This window comes from Gnatocerus cornutus, chromosome 5 (genome assembly GCF_029298725.1).
Source record: "Gnatocerus cornutus isolate USDA-ARS CGAHR chromosome 5, icGnaCorn1.1, whole genome shotgun sequence".
NCBI classification, from domain to species: domain Eukaryota; kingdom Metazoa; phylum Arthropoda; class Insecta; order Coleoptera; family Tenebrionidae; genus Gnatocerus; species Gnatocerus cornutus.
The window spans coordinates 13575419-13594887 of record NC_142237.1 but is presented as its reverse complement, the minus strand read 5'-3'; the positions used below and the strand labels follow the sequence as shown (position 1 = coordinate 13594887).

Below are 19469 nucleotides of genomic sequence, written 5' to 3'. Positions count from 1 at the left end.
TAAAAAAGACAAAAGTTGTGGCTTCATGGTGGCGAGGGAGCGACAAAAACTTTTGTCAGGACTATTTAATAATAATCAATGTTTCCACTAAAAGGATTATAATCTCTTCAAACTGATGGATCAACATGAAAGAAATGCGATTTGCACTGTAACTGACAAGATCATTAGCCGCTCTTCCCCCCCATTTAATTATCTTTTTTCATGGAACTAATGGTGCGCAACTCAAGCGAAAGTAACAGTTGATTTTGAGCTCGAGTTTTATAAAATTCCATAACAAGAAAAGGGTACACATTATCCCATTAAAATACTGTGAAAAGATTCAACGAGTTGCATAAACACTGGAATTAAGTAATCTTCATGCCTTTTATGAACACACAGGAAGTTAACACGGCGTGTCTGATTGTTGATCGACTGGTTGTCAATAATCTTCCACTTAATTTTCTTACCTTGCGAGCAATTTCGTCAGTAGGAAAATTCTTTGATTTCAGCACAAAGAAGCGTTTACGGAAGATCACTTCCAGATATAATCAGAGATTATGCTTATATTAATTAGTTTCTATTGTGAGTCTGGCAGCAATAATGTCTTTCTTTGTATCCATTGTTTCGAGATGAAACCTGCTATTTGGCTCAAACACAGACTTTCGTTTTAGCTCGTTTTAATTAACTGACTAATCTTGGACGAAATAACTGTTTAAAATTACACCGAAAAGGAAAATCAACATTTTTTCCTTGACCTGAGAACATAAATAAGTTTCCCGTATTGACCTTTTTAATAGATGTTCGCCAAACTCCGTCAACGGAGCGAAAGTTTCCAGTTTTAATTTGATAAAAGCAATCAAACTGTTCTAAAGTTTAATTAATCGTTTAAGTCGTCAAGGAGTTTGTAAGTTTGTCTAAGTGATAATTATCAATAAAAAATTGCAGCGGATTTGATTGTTTCGATGCCTCCCTTATTTCCACTGTCAACTTTTAATTAAAAAGTCCGTTTTTATGTACACAATCGGATTGCTGGAGTTCCAACTTTTAAATACAAACTCGCATAAAAATCAACATTTACCTTGGAACGCCTCTTCTGGCTTCGTATTATCATTAATTAATAACAGCGTTTAGTACGGTTTGGAAAACATCAAATATTCAAAGAGTTAAGTGTCTGCTTTTGGCCACACTTTTTGGTTCAAATTTGACGCTTTGCAAATTAAATTAAAACCACGCACGGACTCAACGTCTAATGTAGAAGAGCATATTATTTTATTTAATTCAAATTTTCAGCCTTAAAAATAACACAAAGAATCAAAGGAAATCTGTCAAAAAGATAAAATAAAATAAAATAAAATAGGTGCACTACCGGAGTAGTCTAGAAGGGATCGAAAAATTCCATTTCCAGTTCTTGGACGATTTTTTTTTATTAATTAAATTCGGCAAATCAACGAGTTTTCACGTTGGAGCAATCAAAGGTGGAATTATTACTTGATATGCGGTTATTGAAAAAAATTACAAAATGTTTAAAAAAAATGTAAAAGTTTTACAATATTTTTCTGTATAATGTAAATTAAAAATTTCATTTTACATCAAATTCTGTAAGTTGAACAGTATCAATGCTTAATCAGTGAAATTTGCTGAACTTATTTGTCCAAAGCATTAAATTGAATGTACTAAATTACAGATTTTTAGAACAAGAATTAAAAGTTTTAGAATTTTTTCTTCCAAGGACTCTTCCAGAGTCAAAATTATTATTTTTATTAAATTTTGTAAGTCGGTAATTGTAATGTTACAACAATAAAATTTGGTGCACTTATCACACTAGAAGTGTTTATTGAATGTATTAAATTACAGATATTTAGAGCACAGAATACATTTTTTATATTTTTTCATTTGTAGGATAAAGAAAAATTGTAAATTTTGCAAGTATTAATAAAATTCCATCGTCCGATAACTTTAACCATAAAGCAGTGAAATTTGGAGAAACTATTACTTTAGGGCCGTTTATTAACTATTTTAATTTATAGGATTTTGTAACAAAAAACAACGATTTTAGAATTTTTCTTTCATGTAGTGCGAATTAACTTTTTTTTATGTTACTTAGGTAGGTACATCAAATTTTGTATGGTTTTAGAGTTTTAACGCTATAGCAATAAAATTTCGTGGACTCATTTGTTAGAATTCGTTTAATAAGTATACTAAATTACAGAATTTTCGAACGAGAAGTAAGAATTTTACAATTTTTTATTTACAGGAAATTTTTTTTATCCCCAAATCTGATTGTGTAAAACATTTGTATTACAATTTTATAAATAATAAATTAAGTTATTTATAATTGTCAGTTTGTGCGTCCAAAAAGTCCAAAAACGCCAAATTTATAAATTCTAGAACAATTTAGAAAATTTAGGAAATGAGAAATACTCACCTAGAAAATGTAGAGATTATTGTATGCCTTAAAAAAAAATCCTGAATTTGATTATTTCCCTTCCCTCATCCACTTTCAATGAAAAGTCCGATTTTATGTACATAATCGGATTGCCGGAGTTACAACTTTTAAGCACAAACCCAGAAAAAAAATAAACATTTACCTTGCCTCTTGCTCCTGGCTTGGAATTATCATTAATTAATAACGGCATTTAGTACAATTTGGAGAACATCAAACATTCAAAGAGCAAAGAGCGAGTTTTTAGCCACATTTTTTATCTTCTTGTACACACATACGCCCATAAATATCGAGATTACGGTTCAAGTTACTGACATATTGCAATAATATTTCAGAGAAGTTTCAGGTGCGATCATTTATCTGACTTTTGAGGTACGCCGGGAAATAGGCAACAATTTATTGTGGCTATTATCCAGCACTTGCAGTATGATTGAACTCTGCTGTGTCCCTTTCGAGTTTGTTCATTACCGAAGCCGTTGCTGGAAGCAACATCTTAAGAAATCTATCCATTTGCCAGATTGCTTGGTTCAAAGCATGTATTGCGAATCTCTGAGTGTGTGGGACCTCCCTTTTGATGGCTTGATCGGTAGTAACATTGTTAATTTCCGCGTCTGTTTCTGGCGTATAACTGGTTATTTACTATCTATTACTGTGGAGAATACAGGTATAGGCCTATTCGCAACAGTCAATCGCCAAACCCAGCAATAATTTGCGTGGCGGTTTGCTCCGGAATGGTAATGGGAAAATTAACGAACACTTTAGATATGCAATTACTGCATAGGAAGTTCTGTCTGATCGGAGACCTAGCATTAATCCAAGCTGCCATCTAATGGCCCATTTACTTTTACGTTCTTGTGGCATTAGAAAATGAGGTCATAGTACGTTATGAATATTAAATTCCGTTGAAAAATTCAATTGAGATTTATTTTTGGTGTAGGAGGGTAACCCACATGCTTTCATTTTTATAACAGCTCGTTACGGTTAATGACGGGATTATAATCAGATTCATTCTATTTTTTAACGAAGAGATATGAAACGGATAATATTTTATTGGTGAGGTGTAGAAAATTTACCGTTCTTCCAATTGCTGCAAATATTGCAAAAACTTCAAGACTAGATTCTCAGAAAATTGAGTATATTGTTATTTCAACTCTCTGTGTACTTCCTGTATTAGAAAAGCAACATTATTGACAGGCACTTACCAATAAAATTTATCTGCTGCTTTGTTCGGTAAGGAGATTTTATAAAAGTATGACTTATGGAAATGGAGTTTCCACGAAACTTTACACGACGCCACGGCTCAAGTTGTTGCTGCTTCAAAACAGGAAAAAAAGCTTCAATTGGCGATTAAACCTGTGAAATAGTTCCCTGTTAAACCATAGTTAAATGCAGCTGCCGCATTTTATTTGATGAATAATTGTTTACTTCGCTTATAAAACTTTGTTAATTACCGTTTTGTCGACAAAAAACAAACTTTAGCTCCACCCGCTCCAGAGATGAATTTTACGGAACGACGGCAGTTCTCGACTTTGACCGCGCTCCGGAGACTTGACTTTTTACCACTCTTGAGAGCTTAATTTCTAGAATTCACGGAACATCGTTTATGTTTATTTAGATGTCACTCCTGGGTCATGTCGAAAGAAACAAAAGTAACTATGAAACATTTCTGAACTCCAACAGAATTGGATATTTAGGAAACGCGGAAATTCAGTGTTAAAAAATAAATAACTAAATATTTCGTGGTTACTTAGTTATTTTATGTGAGCAACAAGTTTCCGGAGGAGGACCCAATTTCCCTGCAATGCTCCGCCAAAGTGGAGGAAACTTGTGTGTTTGCGTTTAACTTATTTTGTGTTACATGTGAGGTTATTTATCTGAAATTGCCTCAAGCTGTATCTGACGGATCAAAATGTATAAAATGTCAAATATAAAATTGTATTTCTATATTTTATAGGTTTTTAAATTGGCGGAGAAAATGAAAAAGTGCAAAAAGATGTCTGCTTCCCAATCTCCGACGAAATTTTCCACAATCGTAAAAACGTGAAGCGGCTGCTTTAAACAGTTTAAAACGGTTAAATGAATTGAACGATTTACAGTGGTAAGAATACAAAAATCTAATCATAGAGACGGAAAAAAATACCTGAATCCTCGATCAATAGACTGAACGAGGGTGAATTCCATAAATCACGCGGAAATATAGCAGCTGTCAAAAATGAAAAAGAAGTTATCTATTCTAGCGTTTCTTTTCATTTATTTTCGATACCACACTCGTTAAAAATTGATTTGTTTTCTATTTAGTGGCAGGTAAATGTTCTGCTGCTTCAATTTATTTCGGAAACGGCGGTTTGTTATTTAATGATTAATTTTATTTCATCTAGACGTGAAGTGCGAGTTTTCAGTTCATTCCAAGCAATTAGAACAAAAAATCTAAAGCTAGGAAAATGAAAAGCTCAGATTTTTAAAGCAGAGCGAAACATTAAAAATTAAAAAATATCAAAAAGCAACATGGAGGAGCCCAAAACATTTTTTGTTTTTTCCCGCACAACAAAATTTCATTTCAAAACCGACCAAAACTGATCATCACCATATTGCTACTTTTATGTCTCCGACGAAATTTTGCATATAATAATTGTTTCGGAAGCGGACACCGGAAAATAAAAGTGTGGAGCGGAATTGTTCCATTTTTTCCATTAGCTCTAGTCGAGAATAAAATCAAGTATGAATGCAGTCAACATCTAATTTCGGAAAAACTATTTTTAATAAAATAAATATAATAATAAATTTATGCCAACAGAATTTCCGTTAGAAATAAAAAAAGCATAGAAAAGTACCGTTGGCAGTTTACTGAACCAAATTCGTTAAAAAATAAAAAGTTTGGCGGACACATTCAAAACTTCGTTACCATTGCAGATTCAAACTAAAAATAGATTTCTGTTCAATGAAGTTATCGCTTCGTAAAATGGTAAACAAGATTCGATCACTTGTTAACCACATGAATTTTAGCAGTCACCAGATAAACTTGCTGTTTCTAGTTCCTCCTAAAATGTTGTTCTTGACGACGATCCTCCTTTTCTTGCTACCAAAAATCGATAGTGTCTGTGACGAAAAATATTTAACGTTTTGTGACTGTGTATCAGACCTTAGAAGTTACGATCGCACGAACTGGACAGATGTAATTATCGACTCCACTCATCACGATTGTTCTTCATCTATCCGCAATACAACTTTTGAACCTCTCGAAGAAATAAAACTTCTCTTTGTCGTTAATTCCACGGATGACATTGCGCTCGCCGCGTTTAAAACCATCGGACAAACAATAAAAACTCTTAAATTCTACGGGAATCGTATCGAGCATGTGAGTGAAGGACTCTTCCGCGGTTTTAGAAAACTAAGCAGACTTAGTTTGACAAACAATGGCATCAAGTCCGTTGAAAGGTTCTCTTTTGGTGGATCAGTGATAAAACGTCTAGACTTATCGAACAATGAGCTTGAGATGCTTCCGGAAGATGCATTTCGCGGTGGAGAAATTAAAATCATTTTTATTAGAAATAACAAGTTGTCGTATATTAACGAGAAGGCCTTCGATGGTAACTTGGAGGTCCTCCGACTTGATTATAATAATTTGGAGTACGTTGAAAAATGCTTCGTAAGAAACTTAGTGAATTTGAAAGAACTCTCACTGAGCCATAACAGACTAACGCAGGTTTCTGACATCAAGACGTTGGAGAATGTCCAAAAGCTCGATCTCTCCTTCAACGACATCAACTTCATCAATGATGGAGACCTCGAGGATCTGAAAGATCTCGTCTATTTGGATCTTAGCAGCAACAAGTTGGAAACATTCTCTTTGAAAACGTTCAAGAAGGTGAAAACTGCGAGGATGACTTTGCTGTTAAGTTACAATTTGTTAACAAACATCAAAATTCCCGACAACACAAAACCGATGACTATTACACTTTTCGGAAACCCGTGGAATTGTAAATGTTTGACGAAAATGGAAGAAGAGATGCTCCGATATAATTTCACAACCAGTAAATGCAACTTGGAGTTAACAAAAGCTGGAACTTTTCCGATTTGTATTGAACAGGGGGAATGTCGACACAGACCAACCGAAAGTAGAGCAGACCTCCGAAGATTTGTAGGAGCGGTGCATGAGAGGATGAAACATTTACCTTGTGATCTCTTTCGTGAAGTAAAAGGGAAAGATATAGTCAGCATGACATAATGTACTAAAAATAAAGTGTTAATCTTTTCAGCTGCTTTTCAGCTGCTTTTTCCTGTCCATATCCAGCATTTAATTAGAGCCCAAATTACGAAATCCTCCTCCAGTTTGGGTTTTAATAATCACGATAATTCTACATAAAAGGTCATTTCTAATTCGTTTTGAATTTATGTCTAATATTTTTTTAATGAGATGCTTCGGCACATCATTTTTCGCAACTCCACTGGCGCCATAATCACGAATCCCACACTGGCGTTCTTGACCATGAACTCGAGGAGGTGAGCCGAATCAAAATTTATGTTGGTCATTATTGCTCCTAAAGGAATAAGTTACTTTTGCATTACGTGGGGGGTTCCCGTAATCCGCCCACTCGCTGCCGAGGATCGATGTATTGAAATTAGAGCAGAATATTGAATCTACGCTAATGATACTTTTTTTTTGCGGAAATAAATCCAACTGGTGCGCCCACTTGGAACCGTTGGATATAAAAGTGCAACTGTGGTGTGAACAAGGCTAAGAACCTGAAGACTGGGAGGATTTTTTAAAGTGGCGCTCCCATGGCTCAAACTACCTGCATTTGCATTTACTTGGAAATGTATAGAAATAACGCATTCCTAGTTTATCATAAATTCATAAACCAAATTAAGTAGAACGTGATTTCCCGTAGAGCACGATCCAGAGGAACAATATAAATGAATCCCGTTCATTAACCTGTGCCCATATATTCTCTAACTTAATTTTTCCAAATTAACTCAGCTTCTACTTTGGGTAAAATTACTTGTAACTTTCCGACATTCCGGCCTCTGCAGGTGATCAGCAAACTCAATTCCACGATGATTTAACACTCTATTAATTAATCAATTACGTATAACATTACAATGGTAGCTTTGTTACGGCCATATTATTTATTAATTATACTGTTTCAATTTAGCGACTGCGGATAAATCATTAATCTCCGTTACAAGGGGTAAAATCACTTTGCGGGAAAGCCAGAGGATAATTAACCTACTTAATTTTCGACTACTAATCATACCAACCATCGAACTGTTAATTTCCACATGCATAACTGCTTGAAAACTATCGGCATCTTCAGCGTGAAGTTGCTTCTGCAGATTAGAAGACGTTGCTGACCATTAATCCACTGGGCGTGGAAATTAATCAAATATTAACCCTCGGAAAAGATACACAATTAGCAATGAACGTTCCGCGGATCCAACAATTCCAATTATCCACCCCGGAAGGGTAACGAAGGGTTGATTTTAAAGTTACGTGCAGGATTTCGTCGGAATTTAATTATTTATCGTCCATGCAAATCTGTCCAAATAAGATCGGGCATTAATCAAAAGAAAGTAACAATGATAAATGACAATGCTCGTGGCGCAATTCCTCGTAATTTATTGTCTTTTATTCCGTTTTATTTCTTGCGGAAACATTAAGTGTTGATAAAAGTTTGGCGCAAGTACATCTAATTGTAATTTGATGCTGAAGGAACAGAGGATCTCATGAGGCAAACGGGCAATAAAAAAACGCGTTATCTCTTCTTTCCACCTTTCGTGGTTCCGCAGACATAAAATGCAAACGAAAAGAGTGTCAAATCCTCCTTTCCAACATGTGAAACAAATTAAACCCTTGCAGGAGGGTGTCTTCGTGGAAATGAACAATCTACACGTGCATGAATGTGGCCTAAGTCGACGTGGTGGTCCGTTTTCTTTCGCAGTAGTTCATTGGGAACATCTGTGACCACGGTTTAATTGGACCTGGGGTTCACAATAGAACTACTATCTACATTGTAGTCGCGAACTTAAATGAATTAAGAGGTTAGACGTGAGGTGAGCGATGAACATTACGTGTGCATTTAGCACCCTGTGCGTCCTGCCCATAAAAATGTGTTTCGTGATTTATTACAGCATAAAACAAGTCAGGGTGCAAAAAGCAAGCTGATGGTGGAATAACACAACGCCGCTGTCGTTAAAATTAAAGAAGCACACCCGCATAAGGGAAAAGCAAGGTACAAGAATTTGCGGGATGAATACAAAGAGAAATTGTTGGGGACTGCGTCAGTTTTATTCGTTTGATTTGGACATTAGTCTGAGGAGAAATAAATGGGAGGCAAGAATACGATATGAAAGACCACAAACCGATTTACTGCTGGGTATTTGCGTTATTTCTTAGGAGATGCACGTGCCCTATTCAGACCTGAGTCTTTGATGCATTAATGTCAGTTACATGGCAAGCACCAAGAACTTGTTCCGGTTTCTCAGATTTTCAAATTTCTAGTTTCCCATGCGTAGGCTTATTCTGGGATTTGTTAGGTTTTCAGGCTTTTCGGGAGTTCATAGGTTGTCAGATCTCTAAAAACTAAAAAAAAATCTGGTAGTTTTAATGCAACGTTCACGAAATTTGGCAAGGTTCCTACTTTTGACATTCTTATTAATCGTCTCAAACTACAAACTCCTATAGCAAAAGAGACAAATTTTATAAATTTTTATTAAAGATCCACCCCTTTTTCATATCAAAATGGAGATGTGATTGAAATCGGATTAAAACCCAAAAGTATTGGCTCGCATTGACTTTATCAAAGTGGTTTTTATAACAAAAAACAGAGCCGAACAACCAACTCGATCGTAACATTGCGTTCATTGGCTAGTTATCCAAAACTGTTGTTTATTGGATAAATTGCTAAGCTAATTAAATTAGCCGCACAAAAGAATCAATTCAAAATAAAAGAAATGGCACTCTGGATTTGCTGGGTAACGTTTTCATTGGCCTTTGCTCATTGGATGCAAAAGACAAAAAAAATGTGACCAATAGTAATTTAAAATTTTATTGAAAACTGTCTACTGTGATAACTCGAGAATTTACGTTTGGTAACGCGAATTTATATCATCACCTGTAATTTAAAGTTCTCTTTGTCCTCCCAGAAGCATAAATCCTCCACACTCCTCATGGCCACAGCAAAATAAATTTAAGGTTCTTTTCCATGCTTTTAATATTTGCTTCCACTTCCTTGTTTAAAGAAACTTTTTATGGCCCAGTTGCTCCCGGAATTTATTAAAAACCTCCCTTGAAAAATGAAATCTTGTCAGAGCTGAACAAATTCATAAACGATGTTGTGCGTGCGTGTGTATAAAAAGAACATAATATCTTCATGGTGCGTTGGTCTGAACATCTGATGCAAATCATCAATCACAACATCTCGTGACGGTTATGTAATCATTTTCACATTGTATTTACATTCCACCGAAAAACACAACACCTTGCATTGAAAAGTGAAAAAAGCCTTCAACACAAATGCTAACTTCATTTTTATCTAACCTGCGAACAAGCGGCGAAGAAGTTGGAAGAACTGGGACAAACTTAAATTTATGCTAACTGAAAAAGAAAACACATCTGGTGTCACTGACAGAATTCATGTCGGGAAATGCAAAACTGTGGAGATTTATTGTTGTTTAACTCAGTTTTTGCAACATCGAGATCTACTAACTGGACTGTTTATTAACTTTGGATGTCTGGCGCCGCTGGTTTTAATTCATTAATGAGCATCCCGACTAACAAATTAATTTGCAAATTTGCTGTTCAATTTCGAGTTTTAATAAAGCTGCACGGTGGCGTGGACACATCAACAGATTAAACTCGCTAGTGGTGTCTTGTCCGGCAATGAAAGTTTAACGTGCTTCAGCAGTGATTGCGTAATTAATTTATGCACCCCCTCAAGCTAATTTATAGCTGCCTTATTTTGATTGCGGCGGCGTAATTGATGAAGAAAGTATCTGGTAAACACACCAAGTATCAGCGGCTGTGCACATATCCAACAATGCAAAGAGCTGAATTGCAATCCGTTAAATTGTTGGACTAAGTAATGTTACAGCAGGAATCAATCCAACTCGTGTAAAGTGCCGATATAGGTTGGCCCACCATTTCATTTCGTCCCAGCTTCCTTTACTATTTGTAAACACGTCCTTCCTCCAACGTAATCTTCTTAAAGTAAATATTGTGAGTTGCCACGTACGTTTCCGCCATCCACATCAATTCCTGCTATTCTGAGCCTTTTCTAAGAGAGTTGACAGTTGCACAAGGATTTGACATGTGTTCATTAATCTTTTCGCAGATTCAACGACAAGGCGTTACTCGACTAAAATAATCCTCTGAAATTTCAGATTGTGTAACGGTATAAATTTGTGTTAGGGATTTGTAACGTGACAATTTCGAGTTAAACGGGAAGGTGTTAGAAAGGGTTGATTTTCGAGACCTTTTGACTCCTGTAATTTATTGGTTGCCTATTTTAGTGTAACCGCATGGCGAGTTACATTGTCCGTTACGAATTCTGCTCAATTATGTTTATAGTTACCAGTTTGTTAGGTACCAGTTCGGAGGTGACTGGAGGAATACGTTTGAGCCTCAGAATTTTAGCTGGAGGACTGCTACAAGTTCCTCAGGGTTGTCTAGGTTGCAACTCTTAGTTTTCATCTTTGCTTCAACTTTTCTAACTTCTATTTTCTTCCTTTTCACAACCACGTTAGCCTGCTTGGTGTTGATCGTGTCGTGGGTCGTTCTTCTTTTTGACCGCAACATCAACGGTGCTACTCTTGCTATTTTTGTCTTCTGGCGATTGTTTATTTTGTTCATAGTGTGCGTTGAGGTCTACGATTGGTTGATGAATAATTTTCCAGCTGTTTACTTACCGTTGGCTTCGTTTTGCTACTCTTTACGATCACTTTCATTCTTTGTTTTGATTCGAATAACCCCAAATTTTCACCTGTCAAGGGGTCACCTTCTCAATGACGAAATGTGACGTAGAGCCGAAGAAGCGATAGCAGCCATTCTGGTTCCGTGGTTCTCTTGCGTTTTAGATCTCGTGGCGTACGGTGCTCCAGAGTGTTTCGGTATTTTGGAATTTGGAGTGTGACTTAGTGGCCTTTTTGGTTTGATTGGTACATTGGTATCTGGATTGGGTCACTAAGGTTCCTGGAGGCAACCGGAATTTGTCGGGTCTCGAGATCGAGTAAAGCCACCACGACGTGAACCACGTGGAAAACTTTAAGGCCGCTTTCCATCGTAGTAAGTAAAGTATTCCAGTGTATTCATCTTCCTAAGGGTATTTTCCACCCTAGGGCCTTCTATTTTGGGTTCTAGCCTGTTCTATTCTGGGCTATTCTCTGTTTCGTTTTTTCCCCTTTTGGTTGGGGGCGCGAACTGGAAGTTCGAAACTGGATTGCGGCTGACCGTTTTGACCGAGCCGTACAACCTCTTCCCTGTTGGATTCGGGAAGGCTCACCAGTCGGGAGCACCTAGAGGAGAGTCGGTAGGAGGAGCTGTAGGAGTCAAGGTCAGATCGTTTTATCCACGTTTTTGTTCGAGTCATCGTGTCACCGTTTTGTTAACTTGTTCCTGTAGGAGTTTACGGCTTCACCGTAACCGTCCTTGTTAATTGTTACTTGTAATTAGTAGTTGGGAGATTACAGCTTCACTGTAATCAACCGTTTCACACTTGGTCATTTCTTTTTCTGTTTTTTTGTTGTACAGACGTCCTTGTAAGTCGGGACCCGGTAATTGCGAGTTTGTACGATCGAATTGTTGCGCGGATTTTCGGTGTGCCGTCGGCTTGCGCAAGCGTTCGGTCTACAGCGAATCGTCGTAAATCTAACAGCAACGATTGCCGGTGTAAAGACGACGTCTTTGTTTTCCTGTATTTTTTTGTTTAGGTTTTATTAGTGTGTTTTTTTTAATATATTCGTTCCTGGTTAGAATTCTTTTCGTTTTCTTTTTTTTTCTCTCGTTCGGGTAAGCTACACCGAGTACTTTGGATCCGGGTACTCGCAAGTCGTAGCCGGAGGATCCTGGCGCCCTCAAGATTGTCGGGTCGGTGAGTTTTAACGAACCCACCCAGACTGAGCTACCGGCGTAATTTTGTCACCAGCCGGCCCGAGCGACTTTAGTCGGTCAGTTTGTTTTTTTATTGCGTGACATTTTTGGCGCCCAACGTGGGGCCCAAGTAGAGACAGCTCATTTAACTCAATTTTTTTATTTATTTTTTTTTCTGCTCTTTTGGAAATTATTTTTTTTGCGGCCGTGGTGATGGAGGCAAGGCACCTAAGACGCGACGAGCTCGAATTTGAACTGCGGGTTAGGGGAGTAGACCCCAGCGGGAGGTCGGTGGAGGTGTTACGAGAGGAATTGGGGGTATTTCTCAAAGCGGAAGCGGACGGTACCTCTCACCCTACCGACGCACAGTTTGTGTATGAGTATGAGGTCGAGGTGCCGAGGATAAAGGCCAAGTATAAGGAACTGCTGACGGCGATCAACGTGTATCAGGAACCTTCGACGCGTGATAATAGGCTCAAACGCATTTATAGTCGGTTGCTTCACCTCCTCCACAGGGTTAACCGCGCACCGTTGGAAGATGCTGCGGCGGAACATCTAGCGTCCCGGGCTTCCTTGGTTTCCCAGGTGTCGGAGCTGTTTGAAACTCTGGATAAAGCAACCAAGGCCCGTCGCAGCCTTGGCAACTTCAACCTTAGCGCCATTATGGGAGTGGTTCCACCTTCGGGAGACGAATCCGTGGAGTCGGAGGATGAGGAGTCTGGTGATTTAGACGACACGGAGGGCAGCCCGCAGGGTAACTCCAGTCGCGTCGTGAGAGGCCCGACGGAGCATCGCGATATGCCCGTACACAAATGGGGTGTCAAATTTTCGGGAGAGCCATCAGGATTATCGGTGCCCGAATTTTTAGATAGGGTTTCCGAGTTGAGGGTAGCACGAAGGTTCTCCGAACGCGATTTATTCATTGCGGCCATCGATTTGTTTGAGGGAAAGGCCCTAACGTGGTTCCGTTCGGTACGGCCTCGAGTACACAATTGGGGAGAGTTGGTGGATCTGCTACGGTACCACTATTTGCCGCCGGACTACAGCCACCGGTTATTTGGAGAGATCTTGGCACGGAAGCAGGGCGAGCAAGAGAAGTTTATCGAGTACCTCGCGTGTATGACGTCACTGTTTGATCGACATGGAGCCATTCCGAGGGAGCTGAGATTGGACATCCTTACCCGTAACCTCGCTCCGTTCTACGTCCAACAATTACCAGTTGTGGAAAGCTTAGAGGAATTGGAGAGACAATGTCTTAGATTAGAGGTAACCAAGTATCGAGTAGACAGCTACCAGCCGCCACCGCGAAGAAGTCGCGATCTCGTGGAACCCTCGCTAGCGTACGTGGCTCCCACCGAAATTTCGGCTGTCCAACGATCAACTCCAGACAACGATCGTCGTTGTTACAACTGCCAACGAACAGGCCACTTCTCCAGAGAATGTCGACAACCTCGGAGACTACGTTGCTTTCGATGCCAGCGCGAAGGCGTCACTACGAGGAACTGCCCGGATTGTAACCGCGATAGACCGTCGACGTCGGGAAACGACGCACGAAACCAACAGTAGGGCGGCTGGCTGGTTTCAAGGAGTTCAACCGCTCCGTGGGTTCTGGATCTAACGGTGATCGGGTTAGGCTAGCGACCTCGCTGAGAGCTCGGCTGGATTTTATTTTGGAAGGTGCGGTCGGAGATGAACGACCTTATTTGAGTGTTGTTGTTTTAGGTCATAGGGTGTTAGGTTTATTGGATTCAGGAGCCAGTAGGACTTGCGTTGGGCAACCCGGTATTTCCATCTTTGAATCGTTAGGGTTAAGGCTGGACCACCCCGCCAATGTATCGTCGTGCGTGGTGGCTAATGGGGATAGATGTCAGGTTAAGGGTATCTTTCACGTACCGTTTAGGGTAAAGGATCGTGTGCATGTTTTGGAGGTTCTAGCAATACCGTCTCTCCCACATGTCCTGATTTTGGGGATAGATTTTTGGACAAACGTTGGATTAGTTCCAGATGTCAGACGTGGGGAATGGGTGTACAGTAAGGGTCAGCCAACGCAAATCAACGCCATCGAAAGCTCTCACAGCTTAACAGCGGAGCAGACCAGACGCCTGGAAGAATTGAGGTTAACCATTCCATTCGCGGACCATGGCATAGGTGTCACACATCAAGTGGAACACAAGATCAGGACGGAGGCTGAGCCTATACGGCAAAGAACATACCCCATTTCACCGGCGTTGTGGAAGCACGTAAACAAAGAACTTGACACCATGATACGAGAGGGTGTTGTGGAACCGAGTTCATCCCCGTGGAGCTCGCCGATAGTGCTGGTCAAGAAGAAGGACAATAGCTACAGGTTTTGCGTGGATTACCGCAAACTCAATGCGGTTACTCAGCGAGACTCTTACCCATTGCCACGGGTGAGCACAATTTTAGATCGTCTCCGTGACGCTACCTTCCTCTCCTCGATAGACATCAAATCGGCCTACTGGCACATTCCTGTGGAGGAAATAAGTCGTCCAAAAACCGCCTTTGCTGTTCCCGGACGCGGACTCTTTCAGTTCCGAAGAATGCCATTCGGCCTCCATAATGCCCCAGCGACTTGGCAACGATTTATAGACCACGTTTTAGGTTTTGACTTGGCACCGTCGGTTTTCGTTTACCTGGATGACATTATCGTGGTTTCTAGTGACTTCGAGTCGCATATGCGGATTCTGGGCGAAGTCTTCCGTCGTCTCAGGGAAGCTGGGTTGACGGTCAGTCGTGATAAGTGTTGTCTATGTCGGTCGGAGCTTAAGTTTTTAGGTTATGTGGTGGATTCGAGAGGCCTTCGGGTGGATCCGGATAAAGTAGACGCGATCATTAACTTCCCTGTTCCCAACAACGTACGGGAAGTGCGTCGCCTACATGGCATGGCTTCGTGGTACCGCAGGTTTATACCGGATTTTTCCGCGATTGTCGCACCCATCAACGCACTGCTACAGAAGAACAAGAAATTCCTATGGACACCTGAGTGCAGGGACGCCTTCAGGACTTTGAAAGAGGCACTCGTTTCCGCCCCCGTTTTGTATTGTCCGGACTTCGAGCGAGAATTTTTTGTGCAAACCGACGCCAGCGACTATGGTCTAGGGGGAGTGCTCTATCAAAACTATCCTGATGGTGATCACGTGATTGCCTATGCGAGTAGATCCTTGTCAGCGAGTGAGCGCAAGTTTACGGTCACCGAAAAGGAGTGTTTGGCTGTGGTCTTTGCGATAGAGAAATTTCGAGCTTACGTGGAAGGATATAAGTTCACTGTCGTCACGGATCATTACAGTCTAAAATGGCTGCATAGTTTGAAGTCGCCCTCAGGTCGGCTGTCAAGGTGGAGTGTGACCCTACAACAATACGATTTTGCCGTGGTGCATAGGAAGGGCAAGGACAATGTGGTGCCTGATGCGTTATCCCGAGCGGTTCCTCGAGTGGATGTCGTAGGCAATGGTGACGCTTGGCACAAGCGTATGACGACAGAGGTCGAGGATAAGCCGTTGTCATACCCGTTGTGGCGCGTAGAGGATGGGGTCTTGTATAAAAGGACGAAGACACCCAACACAGATTTACGGGGCTCGGAGTTTGCCTGGAAAATTGTAGTGCCGAAGGACCGACGACTAACCCTCCTGCGAGAGAACCACGACGACGTCTTTGCCGGTCACACCGGCGTCTTCAAAACTTACCACCGCCTCGCGGAACGGTACTATTGGCCGCGCATGAGAGCCGACGTCGCTCGTTACGTGAAGCACTGCAGGACATGCATCGCCAGCAAAACTGACAATAAGCCACCAGCTGGACAAATGGCAGGCCGACCGAACATCACCAGGCCCTGGCAACTTATCTGCATCGACATTGTTGGCAAGCTTCCGCGCTCGACGCAGGGTCACGAGTATATTATGACAGTGGAGGATTATTTTAGTAAGTTCGTTTTGTTATTCCCACTGCGTAAGGCCGTCGCAAAGTCTATGGCGAAGTTACTGGAAGATCACGTGTTCTGTGTATTTGGGGTGCCTGAAGTCTTGGTGTGTGACAATGGGAAACAACTGGTTAGTCGTGAACTGAGTGACATGCTGCAGAGGTATGGAGTTCGGGTGCAGTTTACTTCCCTTTATCATCCCCAGGCTAATGCGGTGGAGAGACGACATCGGACCCTCAATATGATTCTGAGGTCATATACGACGGACAACCATAGACACTGGGACAAAGACCTCCAAAAGGTGGCATGTTGTCTTCGGACATCGAAACACGAGACCACCAACCAAACGCCATTCTTTATAAATTTCGGTCGCGAAATTCGTTTAGATGGGCGACCCCGCTCTGTACCAACAGCCGAGGAGGAAGTCGAACCACCCTCACCAGAACACCGTGCTACTGCTTTTGGAGAACTGTACAAGGATATTCGCAAACGACTTGATAAGGCTTTTGAACGCAACCGCCGAATTTACGACCTACGACACCGGAAGGTACAATTTTCGGAGGGCCAGCGGGTTTGGCGAAGGAATATGGCACAATCGAATGCCGCTGCGTATGTCACCTCCAAGCTATTGCCTAAGTTTGTAGGGCCATTTGTGATTCGGAAACGCTTGAACCCCTGGAATTACGAATTAGAGGACCTTCAAGGTAAGAGAAGTGGAGTTTGGAACATCAAAGACCTTAAGGAAGACCCCGGAGATCCCCCCGACGTGTAAACCCCAGGAATGTCTGGCCAGGGTAACCTGCTACGGTGATATGGGTAGTCCGTACAGCCAGTTTCCCCAGTGTGGATTTCAGTAGCGTCTGCACCAGAGTGGTCGGCTACCGAAATCAGCCACTTCGGCGTCTGTCTTCGAAGAAGCGGTCGTGTGGTTGTGTCCAATAATGAGCTGTTATCGTGTCTGTCTCCAGAGGAGCGACGTTAATAGTGTCATCGTTCGTGTATTTTTGTATCTTTGGATCTGTGGTTTTCTTGATGGTTTTGGTGTTGATATTTGTAGATGGTATAATTGTCGTAAAGTCGAAGTAGTTCGCAACGCCGACAAACCTCTTTTGTTTAAGGCTAGGTTGACACCGAATTTTCCTGTGTGGAGTGGAGATTCGTTTTGCGGTGTGCTACGTTGATTAGTCCTTGTATGAGGTGTAGTTTTGATTCCATCGGCTGTGTTACTGTATTGGGGATCATTCGCAATTTGGTTTGGTTGTTCTTTGGTATATTGTGATTGATTCCGTTTTGGTTTAGGATTTGACAGTTTGTACGGGTAGGTGCGATTCGTTAGGTTGTTTTCCGCTGCAGTCGGGATGTTGAGTCGTATCGATCTGTACCTCAGCCTCTTATACAGCTAGTGAAGTTCCGAAGTTGGCATTGGCGCCTTGATTAGGGAGTTTGATTCGGTCTTCCATTGGCTATACAGGTGTTCGGCTACGTCTTCTTTTCTTTTGTTGTTGACAATTATGTATTGAGAACTTTCGTCTCACTAAGGAGCTATGATGCAAGGAGTCGAGGGTCCGAGCTGAGCCTTTGACCTCATGTTGTGATGATCCGGTCGATTTTCGTGGTCGTCGGTGAACTTTTGACACTCCGTTGTATTGTTCTTTTCGAGAGAGTTTTATTTTGATTTTGTTTAGTGGTTTTTGTTTTGACGAGAGGATCAAGCGCCCAACCTTTAAGGTAGCTGCATAATTTAGAGTGTGGGCACAAGGGTGATCCAATCGCTCGTAACAAATGTAATATTTTCGGGTTTTAGTAAGTTGTGGAGAACATTAGGTTGAGAAGTACAAATTTCGCCGATACCTCACACTGAGAAATTTTGGGAAAATTTCTAACGAGGAAAGGGTGGGATTTATGTAACGGTATAAATTTGTGTTAGGGATTTGTAACGTGACAATTTCGAGTTAAACGGGAAGGTGTTAGAAAGGGTTGATTTTCGAGACCTTTTGACTCCTGTAATTTATTGGTTGCCTATTTTAGTGTAACCGCATGGCGAGTTACATTGTCCGTTACGAATTCTGCTCAATTATGTTTATAGTTACCAGTTTGTTAGGTACCAGTTCGGAGGTGACTGGAGGAATACGTTTGAGCCTCAGAATTTTAGCTGGAGGACTGCTACAAGTTCCTCAGGGTTGTCTAGGTTGCAACTCTTTAGTTTTCATCTTTGCTTCAACTTTTCTAACTTCTATTTTCTTCCTTTTCACAACCACGTTAGCCTGCTTGGTGTTGATCGTGTCGTGGGTCGTTCTTCTTTTTGACCGCAACATCAACGGTGCTACTCTTGCTATTTTTGTCTTCTGGCGATTGTTTATTTTGTTCATAGTGTGCGTTGAGGTCTACGATTGGTTGATGAATAATTTTCCAGCTGTTTACTTACCGTTGGCTTCGTTTTGCTACTCTTTACGATCACTTTCATTCTTTGTTTTGATTCGAATAACCCCAAATTTTCACCTGTCAAGGGGTCACCTTCTCAATGACGAAATGTGACGTAGAGCCGAAGAAGCGATAGCAGCCATTCTGGTTCCGTGGTTCTCTTGCGTTTTAGATCTCGTGGCGTACGGTGCTCCAGAGTGTTTCGGTATTTTGGAATTTGGAGTGTGACTTAGTGGCCTTTTTGGTTTGATTGGTACATTGGTATCTGGATTGGGTCACTAAGGTTCCTGGAGGCAACCGGAATTTGTCGGGTCTCGAGATCGAGTAAAGCCACCACGACGTGAACCACGTGGAAAACTTTAAGGCCGCTTTCCATCGTAGTAAGTAAAGTATTCCAGTGTATTCATCTTCCTAAGGGTATTTTCCACCCTAGGGCCTTCTATTTTGGGTTCTAGCCTGTTCTATTCTGGGCTATTCTCTGTTTCGTTTTTTCCCCTTTTGGTTGGGGGCGCGAACTGGAAGTTCGAAACTGGATTGCGGCTGACCGTTTTGACCGAGCCGTACAACCTCTTCCCTGTTGGATTCGGGAAGGCTCACCAGTCGGG

At 41.0% G+C, this 19469-nt stretch overlaps 3 protein-coding genes across 6 annotated transcripts in view; 2 read left to right on the top strand and 1 right to left on the bottom strand.

Annotated features, from left to right (window-relative positions):
- Positions 1-19469, bottom strand: part of LOC148174772 (uncharacterized) — a 137380-nt gene that overhangs the window by 21476 nt on the left and 96435 nt on the right. The gene's annotated exons all lie outside the window — the stretch shown is intronic.
- LOC148174774 (uncharacterized) lies at positions 5419-6677 on the top strand. Its single transcript, XM_088036750.1, has one exon. It carries the CDS (start codon positions 5466-5468, stop codon positions 6645-6647), a length of 1182 nt encoding a protein of 393 aa, XP_087892876.1. The 5' UTR covers positions 5419-5465; the 3' UTR covers positions 6648-6677.
- LOC148174773 (uncharacterized) lies at positions 17840-19375 on the top strand. Its single transcript, XM_088036059.1, has 2 exons — positions 17840-19244; positions 19298-19375. Exon 1 carries the CDS (start codon positions 18481-18483, stop codon positions 18976-18978), a length of 498 nt encoding a protein of 165 aa, XP_087892185.1. The 5' UTR covers positions 17840-18480; the 3' UTR covers positions 18979-19244; positions 19298-19375.

Bases quoted from the DNA above. Each gene is read 5' to 3' on its own strand.
- LOC148174774 (XM_088036750.1), top strand. From the start codon at position 5,466: ATGTTGTTCTTGACGACGATCCTCCTTTTCTTGCTACCAAAAATCGAT.
- LOC148174773 (XM_088036059.1), top strand. From the start codon at position 18,481: ATGGCGAGTTACATTGTCCGTTACGAATTCTGCTCAATTATGTTTATA.